The sequence below is a fragment of the Squalius cephalus genome (assembly GCF_949319135.1).
Source record: "Squalius cephalus genome assembly, chromosome: 3".
NCBI classification, from domain to species: Eukaryota; Metazoa; Chordata; class Actinopteri; order Cypriniformes; family Leuciscidae; genus Squalius; species Squalius cephalus.
The window spans coordinates 59,246,998-59,268,541 of NC_137124.1; the positions used below are offsets into that span (position 1 = coordinate 59,246,998).

General features: G+C 38.5%; 1 protein-coding gene across 1 annotated transcript in view; it reads left to right on the plus strand.

The window, feature by feature from the left end:
* Positions 1–21,544, plus strand: part of piezo1 (piezo type mechanosensitive ion channel component 1 (Er blood group)) — a 147,170-nt gene that overhangs the window by 71,449 nt on the left and 54,177 nt on the right. Inside the window, exons 12-22 of the mRNA XM_079864979.1 lie at positions 179–439; positions 2,156–2,261; positions 7,548–7,729; positions 8,112–8,260; positions 8,839–8,997; positions 10,848–10,954; positions 12,507–12,670; positions 13,635–13,811; positions 15,603–15,728; positions 18,825–19,025; positions 19,791–19,995. Coding sequence (XP_079721105.1) covers positions 179–439; positions 2,156–2,261; positions 7,548–7,729; positions 8,112–8,260; positions 8,839–8,997; positions 10,848–10,954; positions 12,507–12,670; positions 13,635–13,811; positions 15,603–15,728; positions 18,825–19,025; positions 19,791–19,995 — 1,837 coding nt within the window. The remainder of the gene's footprint in view (positions 1–178; positions 440–2,155; positions 2,262–7,547; positions 7,730–8,111; positions 8,261–8,838; positions 8,998–10,847; positions 10,955–12,506; positions 12,671–13,634; positions 13,812–15,602; positions 15,729–18,824; positions 19,026–19,790; positions 19,996–21,544) is intronic.

Consider the following 21,544-nt stretch of genomic DNA (forward strand, 5'->3'; position numbering starts at 1 on the left):
GACACCGTTATTGAGTTTTCCTGTAGCTCAAACAGTAGAGTATTGGCGCTTGCAACGTCAAGGTCATGGGTTCGATTCCCTGGGAAAGCAAGAACTGATAAGAATGTAAAAATGTGTGTCTTGAAATGCAATGTATAAAAGCGTCTGCTGTAAGTGTGAGTGTGTTGTCCTCTTGCAGGTGTGGAGTATAATGTACCACAGCTGGCTGACGTTTGTGCTTCTGCTGTGGTCGTGTCTGATCTGGATGCTCCGGGCACGTCAGCGCTTCGCCGCTCTCTGCTCGCCCTTCATCCTCCTGTATGGCTTGGCTCTCTGTGGGCTTCAGTATGTGTGGGCCATGGACCTGGAGAGCGAGCTTCCCCAGCACATCGGCACCATGAGCCTGCGCCAGCTGGGCCTGGACCGAGCGCATTACCCCTGTCTGCGGCTGGGAGCCATGGTGAGGACAGTGAAGCGCTGGCAAATGTGCTTTAGTATGACTGCCATTATCATATAACACTGGCATATAAAGTTGATAATAATAATCAATAGGCTTGACATTAACTTTTTTCCTCACTAGCCACCGTCTCTTGTGGTTTTCCAACGTTACTAGCCACTCAGCATTTTCACTGGCCATAATTTTGACATCCATACCATGGGGAAAAACTGCTATAAAGATATTCTTAATATTACCTCATAATTTGGCAGCAGGTTTATTAGGCTTCTGTCACTTTAAGAGCTGACGCACAGATCCATTACACTGTTACACATGCGTTTTACTTCTCAACTGTTCATGTTCACTTAAAACAGGACTGACTGTGTTTACGTGAATACTCGTCAAGACCGGCATTTTGACATTATTTTGTGTGCATTTGACTGTTAAAGCGCAATAAACAGCGATAAAGAGCTCAATGTGGTTCTGAGAGGCGGCTTTATGTGCCGCACTTTTGAGTTTGAGCACAAAATCTGCAGGAACGAGTAAAATTATGCGCAATCCCTCGCCGAAATTCAAGCCCTGTAACACCAACAATATTCATCCGGAGCAAATGAAAGGAGTGAGTGAGGAGAGGCGGGTTTGTGTGTCACTCGCTGTCGGAGAGATGAAAGTGAATGAGACGCTGGTATCGTGTGTATTCTGTGGGAAATGAGTATTGGAAGCATTTAGACTTTAAAAGACTACAATTGAAAAATAACTTTGCAGCTCAAATATTAAGCAACTTTTAATGGAAGAATTATTGTAGAGATTTTATAAAATCATAAGCTTTGAATTTCTGCATTTTAATCCCTCCAAAAAAATTTGCCCCATTCACTTCCATTGTCATTTTTCATTTTAGAGTACAAGCGATCAGTCGAAGTTTGTGGATATTCAACAATATGCCATAAATGCTGTCGAGGTTAACATGTATTGAACCTGGAACGGTCCTTTAAGATCCCAATTCACATACTATCCGTTCTAAATAGTACATTTTCCCAAATCATAGCATGTTGAAATGCGTATTCCAAAGATACCCGGAAAATCTGTGATCATGGCTAACATTGCCCACAACGCATTGCGCCTTGGACGAGGATTTGATTAGAACTACAAACATGAATAACAAAGTGTTAAAAAACTACAAACATGGCGGATGTGCGAGACCGACGGTTAAGTAAAAGGGGTTTGAGTGATTAATAATCAGCATCTAACCTGAGGAAAATATATTTATTCAATGTTATCCATGTTATATTTCATCTGCAATAACATTGCCAACTTTTGTAAAGATACATTTGTCCATTACTTTTTAAATGCATCACACGAGGAGAGTCTCCGCATGAGCGACCCACGACTGGCAGATCAACGTGCTGCTAAATTTACCTCTGATACAGTTGGAAGATAGATTATATTGAATGTGGAGGATCTTAACTCTGTAAGATGATTGACAGTAATTTAAATGGTAACAGGATTGCATGTAACTGCTTCCAGTTAAGTGTCTGTATGATAAATGGCTTTATGTATTGGGATACAGATGGCTGCAATAGGCTTGAAGATTCTGAGAAATGAAACAGGAAAATTTGAAATCACTTGCTATATTTTTACACAATCCAACCACATGATCAGTCATAATTCTCATGAAGTTGCTCAATACACTGTGAGGAAAGTGTAAATATTGCTTCACTCTCTCTCTCTCTCTTTTCTCAGCTGCTGTTCACGTTAACATTTTGGCTTCTGCTGAGACAGTCGGTGAAAGACACGTTCAGCAGGAAGAAGAGAACGAGCGTCCCGTTGCAGGAGGTCACGACTGGAGGTGAGCGGGAACGCCAGGATCTCGAGGAACGATGTCATTGTTTGAGAGCTGCACGATTCTGGAGAAACTGGGAATCATCATGTTTTTGTTTCAAGCAGAGATCACGATTCTCCCACGAGTAGACGACTAAACAAAATAACATGTAGTTTACTCGAGGTTCAGCCAAAATGTGCATCTATTTACAAAAATAATCGTTTGAATTACTTATTTAAAAACAATTGGGTTGAGTAAATGATTCAATGACTCACTTATAAATTGGGGTGTAACGATACATCGATATGGATCGATGCATCGATATAACGTCTAACGATAGGATGCATCGATTCCACACTTAAAATATCGATATACACCTTTATTTTGACACTCTCCACATTCTCACGTAACATCCTTCCGCCAAAGCGCACATTTTCGTTTACTCACCAACCGCCTGCCGGTGTATAGCGTTAATCTCCTCATCTGAAAAAGACGCCTGACAAGACTGACTAAACCCTAAACAAGTTTTTTTCACAAAAGTCGGTATTGTTCGCTGTCAAGGCATCGCGAGTTCATGTTTTACAGCAGAAACAGACAAGCACTCGCACCCTTGTTGGTGAACACAACACGCTAAGTCCGTTTTAGCGACTCAGCGCGCAGTATTCAGGTCAGATGTCACTTTGAAAAGACGCGCTGGCTAAGAGGAGTTTCGTCAAAGCTGACTAAAAGTGATCGAGGATGGATAATTTCAATGAACTCGTGATATCTTCTTCGGGGCGTAAAAGGAAAATAAAACCTGAAACATTTTCACGGACCTTACTAAAGCAGCTCGTTTAGTGGTGAGGGAAAAGCTCTCTGTACTGCGTGTACGTTATCACAACAATGTTTGTTAGGCGTCTATGTCATCTGAGGAGATTAACATTATGAAGATTAACCGAGTGTTGTATTATTTATCATAGCAATTACTTGGTTTTGTTTGACTCAGAAAGATGAAATGTGAATGTATCTGCTCTGCTTAAAAAAAAAAAAAAATTTTTTTTACATATTAAAGCATTTCAATTAACTTTAATTTTGTAATTTACCTGTATTTTTTAAGTTATTATTATTATTATTATTATTATTATTATTAATCAAAATAACCCAGCTGCAGTTTGATTGATATTACTTGGATGCACAATAATAATAAAAAACATGATTTATGAAAATGAACAAGAACGGAGTACTTGCAAATGACCACTTCTGTTATAAATGTCCCAACTGGGAGAGGGTGTGCAATTTTCAAAGAGTTTAATTAAACGTTTATGTTATATATTTTGATTGCATTTGTGAGTTAATAAAAACGTAACTGGTTGTGTGAACATAATATCTAAATATCGATTAATCGATCGATATAGCCCTGAATCGAATCGAATCGAATCGTATCGTGGAATTTTTTGAAGTATCGGAAAATATCGTATCGCTGGCTGAGAGAATCGATATCGTATCGTATCGTGATGAACTGTCCGATTTACACCCCTACTTATAAAGACTCTCATTACTGGATGAATCAGTATTTTTGAACGAATCTCTTGAATGAATGATTCAATGACAAACACATTTTTTAACAGTCACTTGTCGCCACCTACTGGTGTAACGACGTAATTGATACAGTCTTTATTCAAAGCGTGTTACTTTCAAAAGGTGATTTGCTCTTATTTTGATCGCTACTGTAGACATCAGTGTTTATATCCGAACTATAAACTTTTATCTCAGTATTTCTATGATTGAAAGAGAAATAATGACACTGTGTGATTGAAAAGACTGTTTGTGAAGCTGTTTCATTCCTAGACATGACAACACGACACGAAGTCAACAAGTGTGCTAACCACAGAGCCATGGTGTTCAAGAGCACAAGATTCATCTTTCTATTAGTCATTATTATGAAAGCATTCATAATTCTCAGCCTGCTCCACCTCACCTATTCTTCCCATTTCTTTCTCACACTCAAATCATGTCAAAGACATTTGCTTAAAAGAGTAGTTTAAACAAAACTAGAAATTCTGTCCTCATTTATTTAATGTCCTCATGTTAATCCAAACCTGTATGAATCATATACAGTCATGGTCAAAATTGATGGCACCCCTGGTAAATATGATAAAAAATGGCTGTAAAAAATAAATCTGGATTGTTTATCCTTTTGATCTTTCCTTCTAGCCTGGCTAACGTCAGACCAAGTCTCATTGAGACTTGGTCTGGGAACTACGTGTGCATTTTCTCGTATTTGAGGCGTGGTTTACGAATGCCCAGAGACGTTTATTGGGCGCTATGAATGTCTATCAAATGCGCCTGTATGTAGCTCATAGCCAATCGCTTCAATTATACCAGATGACGTATGTAGAGTGAGAGAAATTTGACGAGGAAAAAGACGATGGGTCAAAGATTTATTTGTACACGATGGCGTTTAGCGAATATTACCGTTTGTGCAAGATAAACATGAGGGTAGAAGGTAAGGTCGAGTCTGATATAAACAAACTGCTTCGGTGTCGTCATCATCTTGCTGCTCCCTCCCCGTTCTGTGATTGGTTCCCTTTTTCAGGGGAAAATTTGTTCCATGGTGTCCAGACTGCCTAGCAGCGTGAATGAAATCGCGCTGCGAGCAAGGCAGTATGGGGAAACCCAGGCTACTTTCCTTCAAAAAATTCGCAAAAATCTAACCTTTCATTGAAGTAAAAGAATTTAAATTGGGGGGTAAATCACATTATGAAATAAATGTTTTTCTCCAAAACACGCTGGCCATAATTATTGGCACCCCTAGAATTTTTTATGAGAAAAATATCTCTAAAGTATTTTCCCATTAATATTTACATTTTTTAGCACACCAGGGTGACTAGGAACATGAAATTGTCCAGCTGTGACTTCTTGTTTCACAGGAGTTTAAATATGAGGAAACACAAAGGCCAAATTCCCTTGCTCATCCATCACAATGAGTAAAACCACAGAATATAGTTCTGATGCGCAGCAAAAGATTGTTGAGCTTCACAAAAAAACTCCTCCTACGCCAGAGGAGAACTGGCCCCCGACTGAGCCCGGGTTCTCCCAAGGTTTTTTTTTTCTCCATTAGGTCACCTGATGGAGTTTTTCGGTTCCTTGCCACTGTTGCCTTTGGCTTGCTCAGTTGGGGATATTTGGGGATATTTAATTTAACTAATCAATCAACGATACTATTGATCAGCATTACCAAACATGGACGTTCCATTAGAAACAAACATTGATGTATTGTTTTAATTTATTACTGTGAAGCTGCTTTGATACAACCTATGTTGTGAAAAGCGCTATATAAATAAACTTGACTTGACTTGACTTGACTTGACAAAATAGAAAGTGGCTGTAAGAAAATATCTAAAGAATTGAAAATCCCCATTTTGACCATCAGGGCAATAATTAAGAAGTCATAATCAACTAAAGATGTTACGAATCTGCCTGGAAGAGGACGTGTGTCTATATTGTATTAATGGACGGTGAGGAGGATAGTTTGAGTGGCCAAAGACTCTCCAAAGATCATAGATGGAGAATTGCAGAGATAGTTGAGTCTTGGGGGTCAGAAAGCCTAAAAAAAATTATCAAACAACCCCTACATCACCACATGTTGTTTGGGAGGGTTTCAAGAAAAATCCTCCTCGCTCCTCCAAAAACAAACTCCAGCATATTCAGTGGTCAGACACGACTGGAACTTCAAGAAGGACCGGATTCTATGGTCAGATGAAACAAAAAAAGGGCTTTTTGGCAGCAAACCACAAAAATGGGCAACTGAGCACAAAATGAAGCTTCTGCCATGACCGTCCCAGTCCCCTAAACTGAACACTATAGAAAATGAGTGGGCTGAACTGAAGAGGAGAAGCACCAACATGAACTTGTGAATCTGAAGGATCTGGAGAGATTCTGTGTGGAGGAATGGTCTCTGATCTCTTGTCAGGTGTTCTCCAAACTCATCAGGCATTATAGGAGAAAACTCAGAGCTGGTATCTTGGCAAAAGGAGGTTGCAAAAAGTATTTAATAACAGGGTGCCAACAATTATGGCCAGCGTGTTTTGGAGAAAAACATTTATTTTATAATGTGATTTACCCCCCCACTGTCAATTCTTTTACTTCAATGAAAGGTTCGATTTTTGTGAATTTTTTTAATGAAAGATCAAAAGGATAAACAATCCAGATTTATTTTTTACAGCCATTTTTTATCATATTTATCAGGGGTGCCATCAATTTTGACCACCGCTGTATGTCTTCTGTAGAAATCAAAAGGAGACATTTTGTAGATTGATAAAGCTGCTCTTTCCACAAAATAAGCAAAGACAATGAAGCACCACACAAGTACTATAAAAGTAGGCCATACATTATATTCATTAGTTATCTATTATGTATACAAGTCATCTGGAGAATTATGAAAACTCAGTACACTCTTAAAAATAAAGGTTTCAAAAGGACCATTTTTATTTTTTATAATAACCATTTTTGGTTCCCCAAAGTACCTTTCAGTGAACAGCTCTTAAAAGAACCATTTTTTTCTTAGTGTGAAAAACTTTTTAATAATCTAGAGAACTTTTGTCATTGTGAAGATCCTTTTGTGCAATTGAAAGGGTCTATTGAGGTTTAAGGCTCCTAAAGGAACCATCCAGGGCCTAAAACTAGCCTTTCTCCCCTCCTGCCAATGGCCGGTGACTTATGAAAATCAAAAAAATGTTTTTACTGCTTTTTGCAAAAAAAAAAAAAGGAGGTTATGACACCAAAACTTCATATGCCAGGGAATATTTACAATTCTCTATTCTAATTTAAACTTTCCAGGTAGGTCTGACAGTAGATTTCAGGTACAAAAAATGTATAAAGTAAGCAAATGTAAAATAACACTGCATAGTCTTCACTCTATACATTAAACATCCTTATTAAAGTTGCAAAAGTTATTCAGCCAAGAGCAGTGAGGGATTTTATCTTTGTCTTTTGTTGTTTGATTAACATTAGAAACACGGACAGCGGGAGGAATATTAGGCTGCTGTCACTTTAAGAGCAAATGCACAGATTTAATATACTGATACCGACACACATGCGTTTACTTTCTCAACTGTTTACGTTCAAACATAACCGGCTATGTTTACTAGGATACTCGCTATTTTTTTACATAATTGTGTGTGAATTTGTCCGCTCAAGCACACGGAGATGACAGAGAGCTCAGTTTAGTGTTCGTCACGCAGTTTTTTCTCTTCTTATTTTGTTCATTCTTGACGTGATTGAGTATTTTTCCACAGACGGGGAGGTTTGAGAGTCTCTGTTTGTCTCTTTCAGAGAGCACCGGCCGAAACGAGTCGATTTTAAAGGTGCTGGGTGGGCAGGTGATGAGTCTGTACGCGAAGTACTGGATCTACGTGTGTGGAGGCATGTTCATCATGGTCAGCTTCGCAGGAAAGCTCGTCGCCTACAAGATCGTCTACATGCTGCTCTTTCTGCTCTGCATGTGCCTGTATCAGGTACACTTTACCAGCCCACACACACGCATAACGTTCTGTACTTCATTTAGTCCGAAAACTGAGTGGAATGACCCCCCCCTCTCTCTCTCTCTCTCTCTCGCTCTCTCTCTCTCTCTCTCTCTCTCACACACACACACTCTCTCTCTCTCTCTCCCTCTCCCCCTCTCTCTCTCTCTCTCTCACACACACTCTCTCTCTCTCTCTCTCTCTCTCTCTCTCTCTCTCTCTCTCTCTCTCTCTCTCTCTCTCTCTCTCTCTCACACACTCTCTCTCTCACACACACTCACTCTCTCTCCCTCTCTCTCACACACTCTCTCTCTCTCTCTCCCTCTCTCTCACACACACTCTCTCTCTCTCTCTCTCTCTCTCTCTCTCTCTGTAGGTGTATTACTCTCTCTGGAGGAGGTTGCTGAAGGCCTTCTGGTGGACGGTGGTGGCTTACACAATGCTGGTGCTCATTTCTATATACACCTTTCAGTTTGAGGACTTCCCAGGATACTGGGGAAACTTCACTGGATTCACAGAACAGCAGTACGTCTCCTGATTACCTATTTACTATTTGCGTTTCAGATGATTAACTCTTTTCCCGCCATTTCTTCTGGCAATCCATGTTTTCTCTGATATACAGTAGAGCTGTCAAAATGGCTGAAAAGCTCAATTCAAATTTCTTTATTAAATATGAAAAAAATTCTAATTATTTTCAAATTCTAAAGGCAATACTTAATGTTGAATGAGTGTGGAAAAAAAGTTTCACAAGAATGTGTGAAAATTGTATGTAACTTCTCTTTTTGTGTTTTACGGAGAGTCCAGTGGGTTTGAAATGGTGTGTGTGTGTGTGTGTGTGTGTGTGTGTGAGAAAATAACTATGACATTTTTTTGGTGAATTTCTTGTTATTAGGGCTAAATGTAGAATTCAGAAACCCTTGTTATTAGCGACACCGGTGGCCGTAAAGTGAACTGCAGCCAGCAACTTATTATACCTTTTCTCTGCAAGTGATTTAGTTACAATCTGTTCATAAATAGGCAATAAAAAAAGTGAAAACACCTGAAATTTCTTCCATACTGTATAACCCCTGTAATGCTGATTGCATGTGTTTGTCCATCTTTAGGCTGGCAGATATGGGACTGGAGACGTTCAAGCTGTCGGAGCTCTTCAGCAGTATCCTGATCCCGGGCTTCTTCCTCTTGGCCTGTATTCTGCAGCTGCACTACTTCCACAAGCCCTTCATGAGGATCACAGATCTGGAGCACGTCACTCCCATCCACAGGCATGAGCATCACCTCTGAACAAATGCACACTACACTAGTTTATTTTACCAAATTAAATGCATTGTAGAAAAGGCATTAATTATTTAGAGCTGTCAGAGAGAGCATATATGTGTTTAATTAAATGTGTTTTTAACACCATTCATTTTGAATGCTATTTGTATGCATTTGTTCAAATTTCTCTTTCAAACTCTTTCATTATGTTCTGTGAGATTGAAAATCAGAAACCAGAAGCACTTCTTGTTGTGCCATTTTTTCACTTTAGGTACATTTTTAAAAATTGTTCTAATTTTTAATTTAAATAAAAAATGTTGTTGTTTTTTTAACTGTAGCTTCCAAATCCTTACATAATAATAATAATAATAATAATAATAATAATAAAAAATGTGAAATCAGGTATTATCACAATATCCCTATTTACTACAGTGTTTAGACTAGGGCTTGGTATAGGGTAAATTATGCATAATATGCAGTGAATATAAAAAGTCCACACACCCCTGCTTTTTTGTGATGTAAAAAAAAAAAAAAAAAAACCCGGATTTTGCATCTTTAATGTAAAATTACAAACTTTCCAATGCCACTGAAAACCACAGAGATACAATTCAGAGAATAAAATGAGAATAAAAACTTAAAATGTAACCTTTGCCCCTCTAGCGGTTAAATCACAAATCTGCATGTGTTTTAGTTGTGCTTCGGCTCTGCGTGAATGAATATGATTATCCTACGGCGGATAAATCATTCACTGCTAGCCGGAATAGATATAACCAGCCCTACGGAGATTTAGAAATTAATAACAGCACAGGCCTATAATGAAATGATCTTCACAATAGATAATGCGTTGCAGTTTATGTGTTCAATAAAACACCATACTCGTCTGTTGAGTAATAAAAACACCATCATCTCTGCGTGGCTTTTACAGCATTTCACATCAGCTCTCGCCATCTCCCAAAGCCAAGCTTATGCTGATTCTTGTTTTATTACGAGCTCTGTCTCTTTTCGCCAGCAGACTCTCCTCTGTTCGGCGTTGGTTATCTTTATTTACGTATATAACGAGACACGCACAGGCTAGTGACGAATGTATGCAATTTCCTGCTAAAACCATCCTGACAGGTCTAAAATATAAACACTTATAATAGGCTTACATAGTGAATCAGAGTAAGACATATGTATTGACTGCATAAGTGTGCACACCCTCTTATAAACGGGTGTTTGCTATAGTAAGTGCACATGTGAGGTGTAAAAAAGGACACTGTTATAATACTCTTTTTAAATATATATGTGACCCTGGACCACAAAACCAGTCACATGGGTACATTTTTTAAAATTGAGATCTATACATCATCTGAAAGCTGAATAAATAGCATTTTATTGATGTATGGTTTGTTATGATAGGACAATATTTGGCTGAGATATGACTATTGAAAATCTGGAATCTGAGGGTGCAAAAAAATCGAAACATTGAGAAAATCTCCTTTAAAGTTGTTCATTTATGTTGGCGATTGTGCTGCATTCACTCACAGAAATACATGTTTTATATATTTACGGTAGGAAATTGACAAAATATCTTAATGGAACATGATCTTTACTTAATATCCTCATGATTTTTGGCATAAAAGAAAAATCGATAATTTTGACCCATATAATGTATAGTTGGCTATTGCCACAAATATACCCGTGTGACATGTGACTGGTGTTGTGGGCCAGGGTCACATATTTGAAATAAAAGTTATTTCAGACTTACTGAAGATATTTGTTTAAATCTGACACATTCCCAGAGGATGTGTTGCTCTCCGTGAGAAACATTTGAGATAAAATGTGATTTTTCTGACTATCACTGTTCATTTCCCCACAGGAAGAGAGGAATCGAGAATCCTGATTTGGTTCGATCCACAGAAGAAGTGAGATGTGAGGAGGAAGATCAGGTCACGGATCAGGGGGACGATCCATCAGAGGTCGACGGTGAGAGTCAGAAACGCTGATGATGGAGCTCAATCAAAGCAATTTCACACTTAATATTGATAAACACTAGAGATGCACCGATACTATATTTCTCCGCTGATACCGATAGTGATTCTTCAGAACGATATCTTACGATGCGGATAGTTTGATTTTCTATGAAGGAAAAAATCTCTCCCAACTAATGCTGTAAACACTATACAGCGGACCTCTCATTTGGTACATCACTATAATATCAGAGGTTAAAATTAATAACGGATCTCAAACTATTATACTCAACTGTTATTTATTTTCAGATATAGATAAGTAGATAAGGTAGTTTCATGAACACTTTTATCTTATGACAAATTTATTCAAACATACATATAAAACTAACAGTAGTTAAGCTCTTCTCTAGTGTTTTTTATTGGTAACAAACGAACTGAACATTGAATAACTTTCCTGAGGTAAATACAACATTACATGACATGTTTTATTGTCACGTTTTCATGGCTTAAACACTGATTGAGTCCTGATACATTTCAGTAAGTTGTGTACTGTTCAAGCATGTTTTTTTTGTGCTATAACTTGTAGTAAAGTGGAAAAAAAGACTGAACTGAGGCTCTACAGGGATCCGTCACGTCACATAATGCTAATAAAGAGCGTCAAAATGCTATTTATTGTTTGAATTCCATGATAAAATGGACAGAATTTGAAAGCTGAGACTTTGTTTGTTATCACAAGTAACAAACCACAAAGCTCTTTACAATTATTGGATGGGAGACGCTACAGATAATGTTTGGTTTAGGGAAAAACTGCAGGTGATTCATAGGGTCAAGTAAAGCCTGTTATTGTCACGTTAACCTTGACAGCCATGAATTCAACACAAGAGAGATTTTCTTCACACACAGTAAGAGTCTGACACGTTTTTCCACCCCCTTTTGATTGACAGGATATAATCGGTCCAGATCATCGGCTGTTTTTAAAGTCTCCCTGTAGTCAATAATTTTACCCCTTTTAAAACTCATCTCTGATCACCAGAATTACATATTTAAATGTTTTTTTTTCTTCATGCCTTAAAATATCTTGAATGTAACTCGACACCCTTGCCTCATTTAGTATGCGCGGTTCTATGAATATGCAAATGAGCCCCGCCTCCACTCACTCACTCAGCTCAGAGATCCACTGGTTGACGATCACACGTTGATCTGATTGGTTACAAGGTAGTTTGTGACGTCAGAAACACCAGCGATTTCAAAGCGTGTGTTTGAGACTGTCTTTGGTTCACTGCAGTTTTAAGGAGGAAATACTCAGCAATGGTGTCGACTTATGAACTTACACATGGTTTGTCTTAAAGCAGATTAAAAACACCACATAGACATATAAACTACATTAAAAGCTGGATTTTCACCACAGGGGGACTTTAACAACAATCGGCCGATGGCAACGGGAAAATAATTGCTTTTATCGGCTAATACCGATTATTTTCAGATACATCGGTGCATCTCTGTTCAATACTCATACGGTCACCAACATTCACCCCTAATTTTACTGTGCATTCTTGCTCCGTTCTCAGAGGCGATACCCAGCAAGTGGGGACTGGTGATGGACAGACTTATGGTGTTGTCGACGAAGTTCTCCGACACCTTGACCCACATCCAGAGCTTCATCTGGAGAGTATTGGAGCTGCACATCGTCAAAATTGTGGCTTTTTTTGTCGTCTGGGTCGCACTACTGGAGGTCTGCACGCTCTCATATCTAGGCCATGTCATCATGTTGGTTTCATAACCTGCAGTTATTCACAGTCAAACCAACATTTACTCAGACACCTTCAACATTTCTCACATTATCACAGTTTATATTCACTATAATTTAGAAAATGGTAATAAGAACTCAGAGTTATGAACTCTGAACATGAATTATGTTGAATATCTGTCAGCTGTTCACAATTAGATAATACCAGTTTAGCTCAACCAATCACCAAGCAATGCTTCATTCTGTTCAGTCTGTGTGTAAAAAGAGCATTAGCAATTAAAGAAAAAACACTTCAGCAAAACATGATCAGCTCAAAGTGTCTGAATAATTTTTAGTCCCAAATGTGTATAAATGTCACTGGTAGTCACTGTATGAAGAGTGTTTGGGTATAATATTGGCTCAGATGTGGGCCGTGTGGAATCCGGATCTGGACCGACACTGTGATGCTCTCTGGGATAAGATGAGAGGATATACATACAGTCAAACCAACATTAACTCAGACACCTTCAACATTTCTCACATTATCACAGTTTATTCGCTCTAGTTTAGAAAATGGTAATAAAATATAACAAGAATCAGTGGATATTTGACTGGTTTTGTCCGTCCTTCTGTTAGACTGTCTCACACATGAGTTATGTTGAATATCTGTCAGCTGTTAAATTTAACTACACAATTAGATAATACCAGTTTAGCTCAACCAATCACCAAGCAATGCTTCATTCTGTTCAGTCTGTGTGTAAAAAGAGCATTAGCAATTAAAGAAAAAACACTTCAGCAAAACATGATCAGCTCAAAGTGTCTGAATAATTTTTAGTCCCAAATGTGTATAAATGTCACTGGTAGTCGCTGTATGAAGAGTGTTTGGGTATAATATGTCACAGTTTACTTTATTTTGCTCTCCTCACTTACATAAATGAACTATAGTGTGAAATGAACTCTTGTTTTGCAGCCGTCGGCGATGAACTTGGTGCTGGTGGTGCTGTGGAGTTTCGCCATTCCTTACGGCCGTTTCCGAGCCATGGCCTCCTGTATCTCCACCATCTGGGTTTGTGTCATCATCGTCTGCAAGATGCTGTACCAGCTCAGTGTGGTCAACCCTGCGGAGTACTCCAACAACTGCACCGTGGTGAGACACACACACACACACACACACACACACACACACACACACACACACACACACACACACACACACACACACACTAATGCATGGTTGGCTAGAAGTGTTTAGAGAGGACTTCTTATGTGCTTTTTGGGCTCTACTAGAATAGGTTTTCATGCTTGAATGCTCAAAAAACAAAAATTAAGGGCCCTATTTTAACGATCTAAGGGCATGGTCTAAAGCGCAAGTGCACTTAGTGCATCCGAATCCACGTTTGCTAGTTTAACGACAGGGAAAATGGTCGGCGCTCCCGGCGCTGGTCTAAAAGGGTCGTCTCTATTCTCTTAATGAGTAATGGGTGTGTTTTGGGCGTAACGTGCAATAAACCAATCAGAGTCTCATCTCCCATTCCCTTTAAAAGCCAGTTGCGCTTGCGCCATGATGGATTCGCTATTTACATGGAGGAATGGTGTGTGTGTGTGTGAGAGAGGTTAAAGCGGCACCATCTATGGGACAATTTGGATTCACCATATCTTTATGTACACAATAATAATCTTTTACATTGTAATCCTTTTATTTTTTAAATGTGGCATGTTTGTGTGCTGCAAAGTCTACGGGCGTTTTACTAACGCGCTCTTTAAATAACAAAATAAATACTGCGCGATTGACTTTAGATCAGGTTCAGTCGGTCAACGGCTCAGTCTGTTTCAGTTCCTCAAAATAGCAATGCTCCAACAAACCGACTGTGTTTATGTGAACACTGCACACGATGGGCATATCATGGCGTGATTATGTGTGTTTGAGCATTCAAGTGCAATAAGCCGCGAAAGAGAACTGAGTTTGTGAGAGGCGGCTTTCTGTGCGTTCACTTCAGACGCGTGTCGGTCAGCACGAGTGACGCATTCAGATCTTTCTTCACGACTAACTCTTTTAACATCATGCATTTATTTAACTCATTCATGCATGTTATTTTAAAGTGTTAAGAACATTAAGTAGTACATATTTACATACCGCAATATTAACAAAATTAATTTGCGTGTGTGCCAGAATTGTTTTTTAGCGCAAAACAAAAACAATACAAAATTTTGCTAATGTATCCTGCGCCATTTGTTTCACAAACACGTGTGTGTTCTCACATCATGTGGGTTATTGAGGAGAGGTGTTATTAGTTTTAAGACCAAAAATTTCAGAACCAGATATATAATTTGTAGCTTGTAGATGATAAAAAGGCCATATGTATTTAATCTTAGGATCTGAATATCATACAGACTTTAAGTGTGGACACAAACTACCCAGAACTCTCTATTATCATGACGTTTGCACAAGCAAGCACTCACATTTTCTTCATAAAATGTAAAACTCTTTTACACAGGCGCTTTTAAACACATTCAGGCACTGAGTGTTCTCTTCCTCCCACACGTGTACCAAGATTAACAACATCAACACCGTCTCATAAACTTAACACTAATTAAACAAATGTCCTCAAGCGTGGATAAAGTTGATGTGTTTAGTCTTGCATTTTATGGATGTTTAAGGGGAAAGAAGTGGTTTGTTTCTCTCAGGTGATTTACAAATGCTCACGCTGGCTTGTGTTTGTCGCCATATAAACGGTCAAACTTTCCTCTTCACAGTAATTTCTCTATTCTGCTGACAGGATTTAGCCAATTCTCGCCTGTTTCTTTCCATTCAGTGATTGTGACGTGTCCTAAACAGATGCAAAATGATGACGTTATGTTGGTAGTCATTTCACTTTCGGTGAGGACAGAAAAACTGGTGGACACAGTGTTAACTCTTTCTCTCGTTTCGTATCTGTAGCCAATGGCGAATGAGACGAGTCTAGAAACCGATGAAGTGCTGAAGTCCACCCTGTACCGAGCGCCTGTCGACCCGGCCAACTGGTTCGGTGTCAGGAAACATGCGACTGCCCTTGGATACAGCAAGGTGAGATTCACTTTAGTCTTTCCTATTGTGCCGTATATCCGAGTGAACGCTTCTGGAACAAGAACAAATGTGGGCGGGGCTTGATTTTGTCTGTGAGTGATTGATTGGATGGTTGTGGTTTGCTATTGGCTGATCTCATGTGATTGACAGGTTGCCCCGCCCTCATCATCAGAGAAGAAAAGTTATTCTGATTCAGTATAATACCAGGAACGTGAATTTAAAACAGTAGTAATGAGCATGGATAAATCATGGATAAATACTGCAATATTCCATAAAGAGTTGTCAATATTGATTTTTATGGTGACTTATAGTCACTAATAGTGCCATATGTTTATCAAGTTATGCTCAACTCTAAATGTTATTTAAAAGAAAAAAAGTCATGCAAATTCTTTGGTCAAAAGGTTGACCTTAAGTCTCAACACTTCATTATTTGATTAAATGTGTGTTTTGTTTTTTACACAAAATTAGTTAAAAATGATAAAAATGCGAGGTCGAAAGACAACGTCACACACTACAGTTCGAGTATAGTACTATAAATAGTACTTCCTGTATACTTTATAGCTGTGTGCTAATATTCATTACTAAATATACCCTTTGAGTTACCAGTTTTAATTTTGATTTAGTTTTATTTAGTCTTTTGACTAAAAGGGCATTTAGTTTTGGTCATATTTTAGTTTTAGTCGACTAAAGGCCAGTCCACACCATCGGACGATAGCGCTCTGTTTATTCGAAGCGTGCCGTAGTTTTGTCGCCTGTCTCTTTAAATGCTCGAGTTCTTAAAGCAGGATGGATTCTGATTGGCTGTCGATGTTTTATCAGCTGGAAAACATCATTCCGAATGTATTTCCAAAGACATCGTTTCTCTGTGCGTTATCATTATAGTTGAGACTCCACTATTCATACGATTCTTATCGTTAGTTATCGTCATGGTTGTGAACGGGCCTTAAATCTACAATAGATGTAGTCGACTAAAATCTAACAGTGAAAAAGAATAAAAAATATGAGCAAATAACCTAAATACAACAAAGAAATAAGCATTGCTTTAAGTTTGTGAGGCGGGTCTAACCGTAGTATTCAGGTAATCAAACGTAAAATAGTCCTTATTAAAGCTACTGAGGTTACTCAGTCAAGAGCAGTGAGGGATTTTCTCTTTGCCTTTTGTTGTTTAGATTATCATTATTGACTCGAACAGCTGCAGGTTTAGGCTACTGTCACTTTACACTTTACAATTTGCACTGTGAGTTATGTTATACAAGTTCCTTGTAAAGTTTTATACCATTTACTGAAGTATTGCCTTATATTGGTCATATTGTGTATGTGCTGCACGATATTGAAGAAAATTGCGATATGCGATAACTCATTAAATAATGCGACTTTCGATATGCGATACGATAATCCTTAAAGTGTGTAAAATAAACTTAAACTATCTTTAAAATACACTCACCTAAAGGATTATTAGGAACACCATACTAATACTGTGTTTGACCCCCTTTCGCCTTCAGAACTGCCTTAATTCTACGTGACATTGATTCAACAAGGTGCTGAAAGCATTCTTTAGAAATGTTGGCCCATATTGATAGGATAGCATCTTGCAGTTGATGGAGATTTGTGGGATGCACATCCAGGGCACGAAGCTCCCGTTCCACATCCCAAAGATGCTCTATTGGGTTGAGATCTGGTGACTGTGGGGGCCATTTTAGTACAGTGAACTCATTGTCATGTTCAAGAAACCAATTTGAAATGATTCGAGCTTTGTGACATGGTGCATTATCCTGCTGGAAGTAGCCATCAGAGGATGGGTACATGGTGGTCATAAAGGGATGGACATGGTCAGAAACAATGCTCAGGTAGGCCGTGGCATTTAAACGATGCCCAATTGGCACTAAGGGGCCTAAAGTGTGCCAAGAAAACATCCCCCACACCATTACACCACCACCACCAGCCTGCACAGTGGTAACAAGGCATGATGGATCCATGTTCTCATTCTGTTTACGCCAAATTCTGACTCTACCATCTGAATGTCTCAACAGAAATCGAGACTCATCAGACCAGGAAACATTTTTCCAGTCTTCAACTGTCCAATTTTGGTGAGCTCGTGCAAATTGTAGCCTCTTTTTCCTATTTGTAGTGGAGATGAGTGGTACCCGGTGGGGTCTTCTGCTGTTGTAGCCCATCCGCCTCAAGGTTGTGCGTGTTGTGGCTTCACAAATGCTTTGCTGCATACCTCGGTTGTAACGAGTGGTTATTTCAGTCAAAGTTGCTCTTCTATCAGCTTGAATCAGTCGGCCCATTCTCCTCTGACCTCTAGCATCAACAAGGCATTTTCGCCCACAGGACTGCCGCATACTGGATGTTTTTCCCTTTTCACACCATTCTTTGTAAACCCTAGAAATGGTTGTGCGTGAAAATCCCAGTAACTGAGCAGATTGTGAAATACTCAGACCGGCCCGTCTGGCACCAACAACCATGCCACGCTCAAAATTGCTTAAATCACCTTTCTTTCCCATTCTGACATTCAGTTTGGAGTTCAGGAGATTGTCTTGACCAGGACCACACCCCTAAATGCATTGAAGCAACTGCCATGTGATTGGTTGATTAGATAATTGCATTAATGAGAAATTGAACAGGTGTTCCTAATAATCCTTTAGGTGAGTGTATATTTAAAATGATATAACCTACATGTGTTTTTCACATTCTTTTTGTGACGAGAAAACACCCCTACAGCTTCTGACAGTGAACATCAGTGTTTTACTGTATATAAGAAGTGTTATTTTAACATCAGTGTAAACCACGGGGTTCAGGTTATCCTACATTAGGGTTATTTAACAACACAAACTGAATAATCAAATGTAAAAGTAAAACACAGCTTAGTTTTCACTGTATGAATGAAATATATCCTGATTCTTATTAAAGCTACAAAAGTTATTCAGCCGAGAGCAGCGAGTGATTTTCTCTTCGTCTTTAGTTCATGACTCCAGTTATTGGATCACGATATATACATTTGCGATATTTCGATAATGTCGATATATTGTGCAGCCCTGATCATTAGTTTTCCATCACACGCGGTCACACCAGCTCTGTGTTGTGTGTGGTTAGGATCACCTGCTGGTCCTGATGCTGCTGGTGTTTGAGGCGACTGTGTACCGGCACCAGATTCATCATTACAGACGACAGCAGCGCTCGCCTCCCACGATCCCAGTCATCTTTCCTCAGGCCACCCGAGACACGCTGGACCAGAGTCTCCTGCACTGCCTCAAATACCTGCTCAACTACAGCTTCTACAAGTTTGGCCTCGAGGTACGAGCTCCTCTTAGACTAAACGCCTCGTGTTACACATTACATGGAGTTACTGTAGTAATAACTAAGTTTTGCATAATTACGTGCAACTAACTCTAATCCTAACCTTATAGTATGTTAATTAATATCACTCATTACATACATGCATAATTACACTGCCACAAGGACACCTTAAAATAAAGTCTTATACATAGACTTTGCTTCATTGTCCTTGTTGCACGTTACATGGAGTTACTGCATAAGTTTTGCATAATTACATGCAACTAACTCTAATCCTAAACTTAAAATGTCAATTTATATCTCTCAGTACTTAAATGCATAATTACACTGTAACAAGGACACCTTAAAATAAAGGGTTACGTTTTATTTTACAGTGTCAGTGTCACACGTTACATGGAGTTACTGTAATAATAACTATAAATTGTGCATAATTACATGCAAGTTGCAACTAACTCTCATCCTAACCTTAATTAATATCTCTCAGTACTTACATGTATAATTACACTGTAGCAAGGACACCTTAAAATAAAGGGTTACACTTTATTTTACAGTGGCCTTTATACACGTTACATGGAGTTACTGTAGTAATAACTATAAATGATGCATAATTACAAAATCAAAACACTCCATCACAGCAATGACAAATTGGTTGGGAATCTAGCAGGATCTATGCATGTTTCCGAATAGATTTTCTCAAACCGTTTCTCAATATCAGTTGCTATCAATGCACACTTAATTAAATCTGATGATAATCTGCTTCTCCAGATCTGCTTCCTCATGACTGTGAATGTCATTGGCCAGCGAATGAACTTCCTGGTGATTATCCACGGCTGCTGGTTGGTGGCCATCGTGGTGCGGCGGCGCAGAGCGGCCATCGCCAAGATCTGGTCAAAGTACTGCCTGTTCCTGGTCGTCTTCATGATATACCAGTACGTGCTGTGTGTGGGCATCCCTCCTGCGCTCTGCATAGGTGAGGCTTGTCTGGGTCAATATATCATTATCACTTTTGACAGCTGTCCTTTTTCTCTAACTTTAAAGTAATATACGGGTTGTTTTATATTGATTTAAATCTTGAGATGTGTGTTTAAAAGATGAACTGTTTTTAGACTCACAGACACAGATAATAAAAAGAATGAAAAAAGAATAAGTAAATGGGAAATAACAATATACAGTACAAAAATATTTACAAATACACAAAAATAGACAATAGACGGTATGTACAAATGCAAGGAAATATAAATAAGAAGTATGGTGTGTTAAATAAATAATCTCAACCTGTTTTAAAGTGATTAAAACCCCTCTAATAACAAATAAATAACAAATTACACAACTACTATAAGCATATTCAACCTTACCCGGATACACTGTACTAGAGCTGCACGATTCTGGATAAACTGAAAATATATATATTTTTTTTGTTTAAGATAGGGATCATGATTCTCCCATGATTCTGAATAGACAATTAAACAAAATAAGATATAATTTACTAGAGGTTCTGACAAAATGTTAATAGCTGCAGTCCATTTAAAAATATTTAATTAATTAGAATGCTTTTTTTAATTATTATTCAGGTCGAGTGAATGATTCAAAGACTCATTCATAAATACATAACTCGTTTCATTACTGGATGAGTCTGTGTTTTTGAACGAATCTCTTGAATGAATAATTCAATGACAAATACACATTTTAACGGTCACGTGTCGCCACCTACTGGTGTAACGATGTAATTGATACGATCTTTATTTAAAGAGTCAAGTTTCTTTCAAAAGGTGATTTACTCTATTTTGATCGCTACTGTAGACATCAGTGTTTATATCTGAACTATATTCTTTTATCACAGTACTTCTGTGATAATTTGAATTATTGTAACATAAATAATGAAGCTGTGTGGTTGAAAAGACTGATTGTAAAGATGTTTCATATCTATACATGACATATACTCTCTTTGGGTCAGTGCCAACGCAGATCTGAATGTTTGCTGTGATCGTACTTGTCGAAGGTTTAATAGACTGAGCTGAATCACTGTCATTTAGGAATAAGATCACGTGGCTGTTTGAATCAAGTGATCTTTTAATGATTAAGCTTCTGTTGCAGGCTGAGAGATTAGGGAGTGACTACGGAACTGTGTGTATTTTTAAGGGCGCTATACAAAATAAATTTGACTTGACTTAAAGGAGTGGTTGATTATGATTTGACTTTTCTAACTTTAGTTAGTGTGTAATGTTGCTGTTTGAGCATAAACAACATCTGCAAAGTTACGACGCTCAAAGTTCAAAGCAAAGGGAGATATTTGCTTTTACAGAAATCGCTTTTTAAGGACTACAACAAACGGCTGGTAGAGACTACACCACATTCCTCCCGGGTTAGTGACATCACCAAAGCTAGAATTTACATAAACCCCGCCCCCTGAACACGATTTATAGATTATCATGACAGAATATGCTAATCCATGACTAGAAGATAACTCCACATTAGCTAATTAAATTCATCAACAAACCATTCAGAATTCATGTTCTACA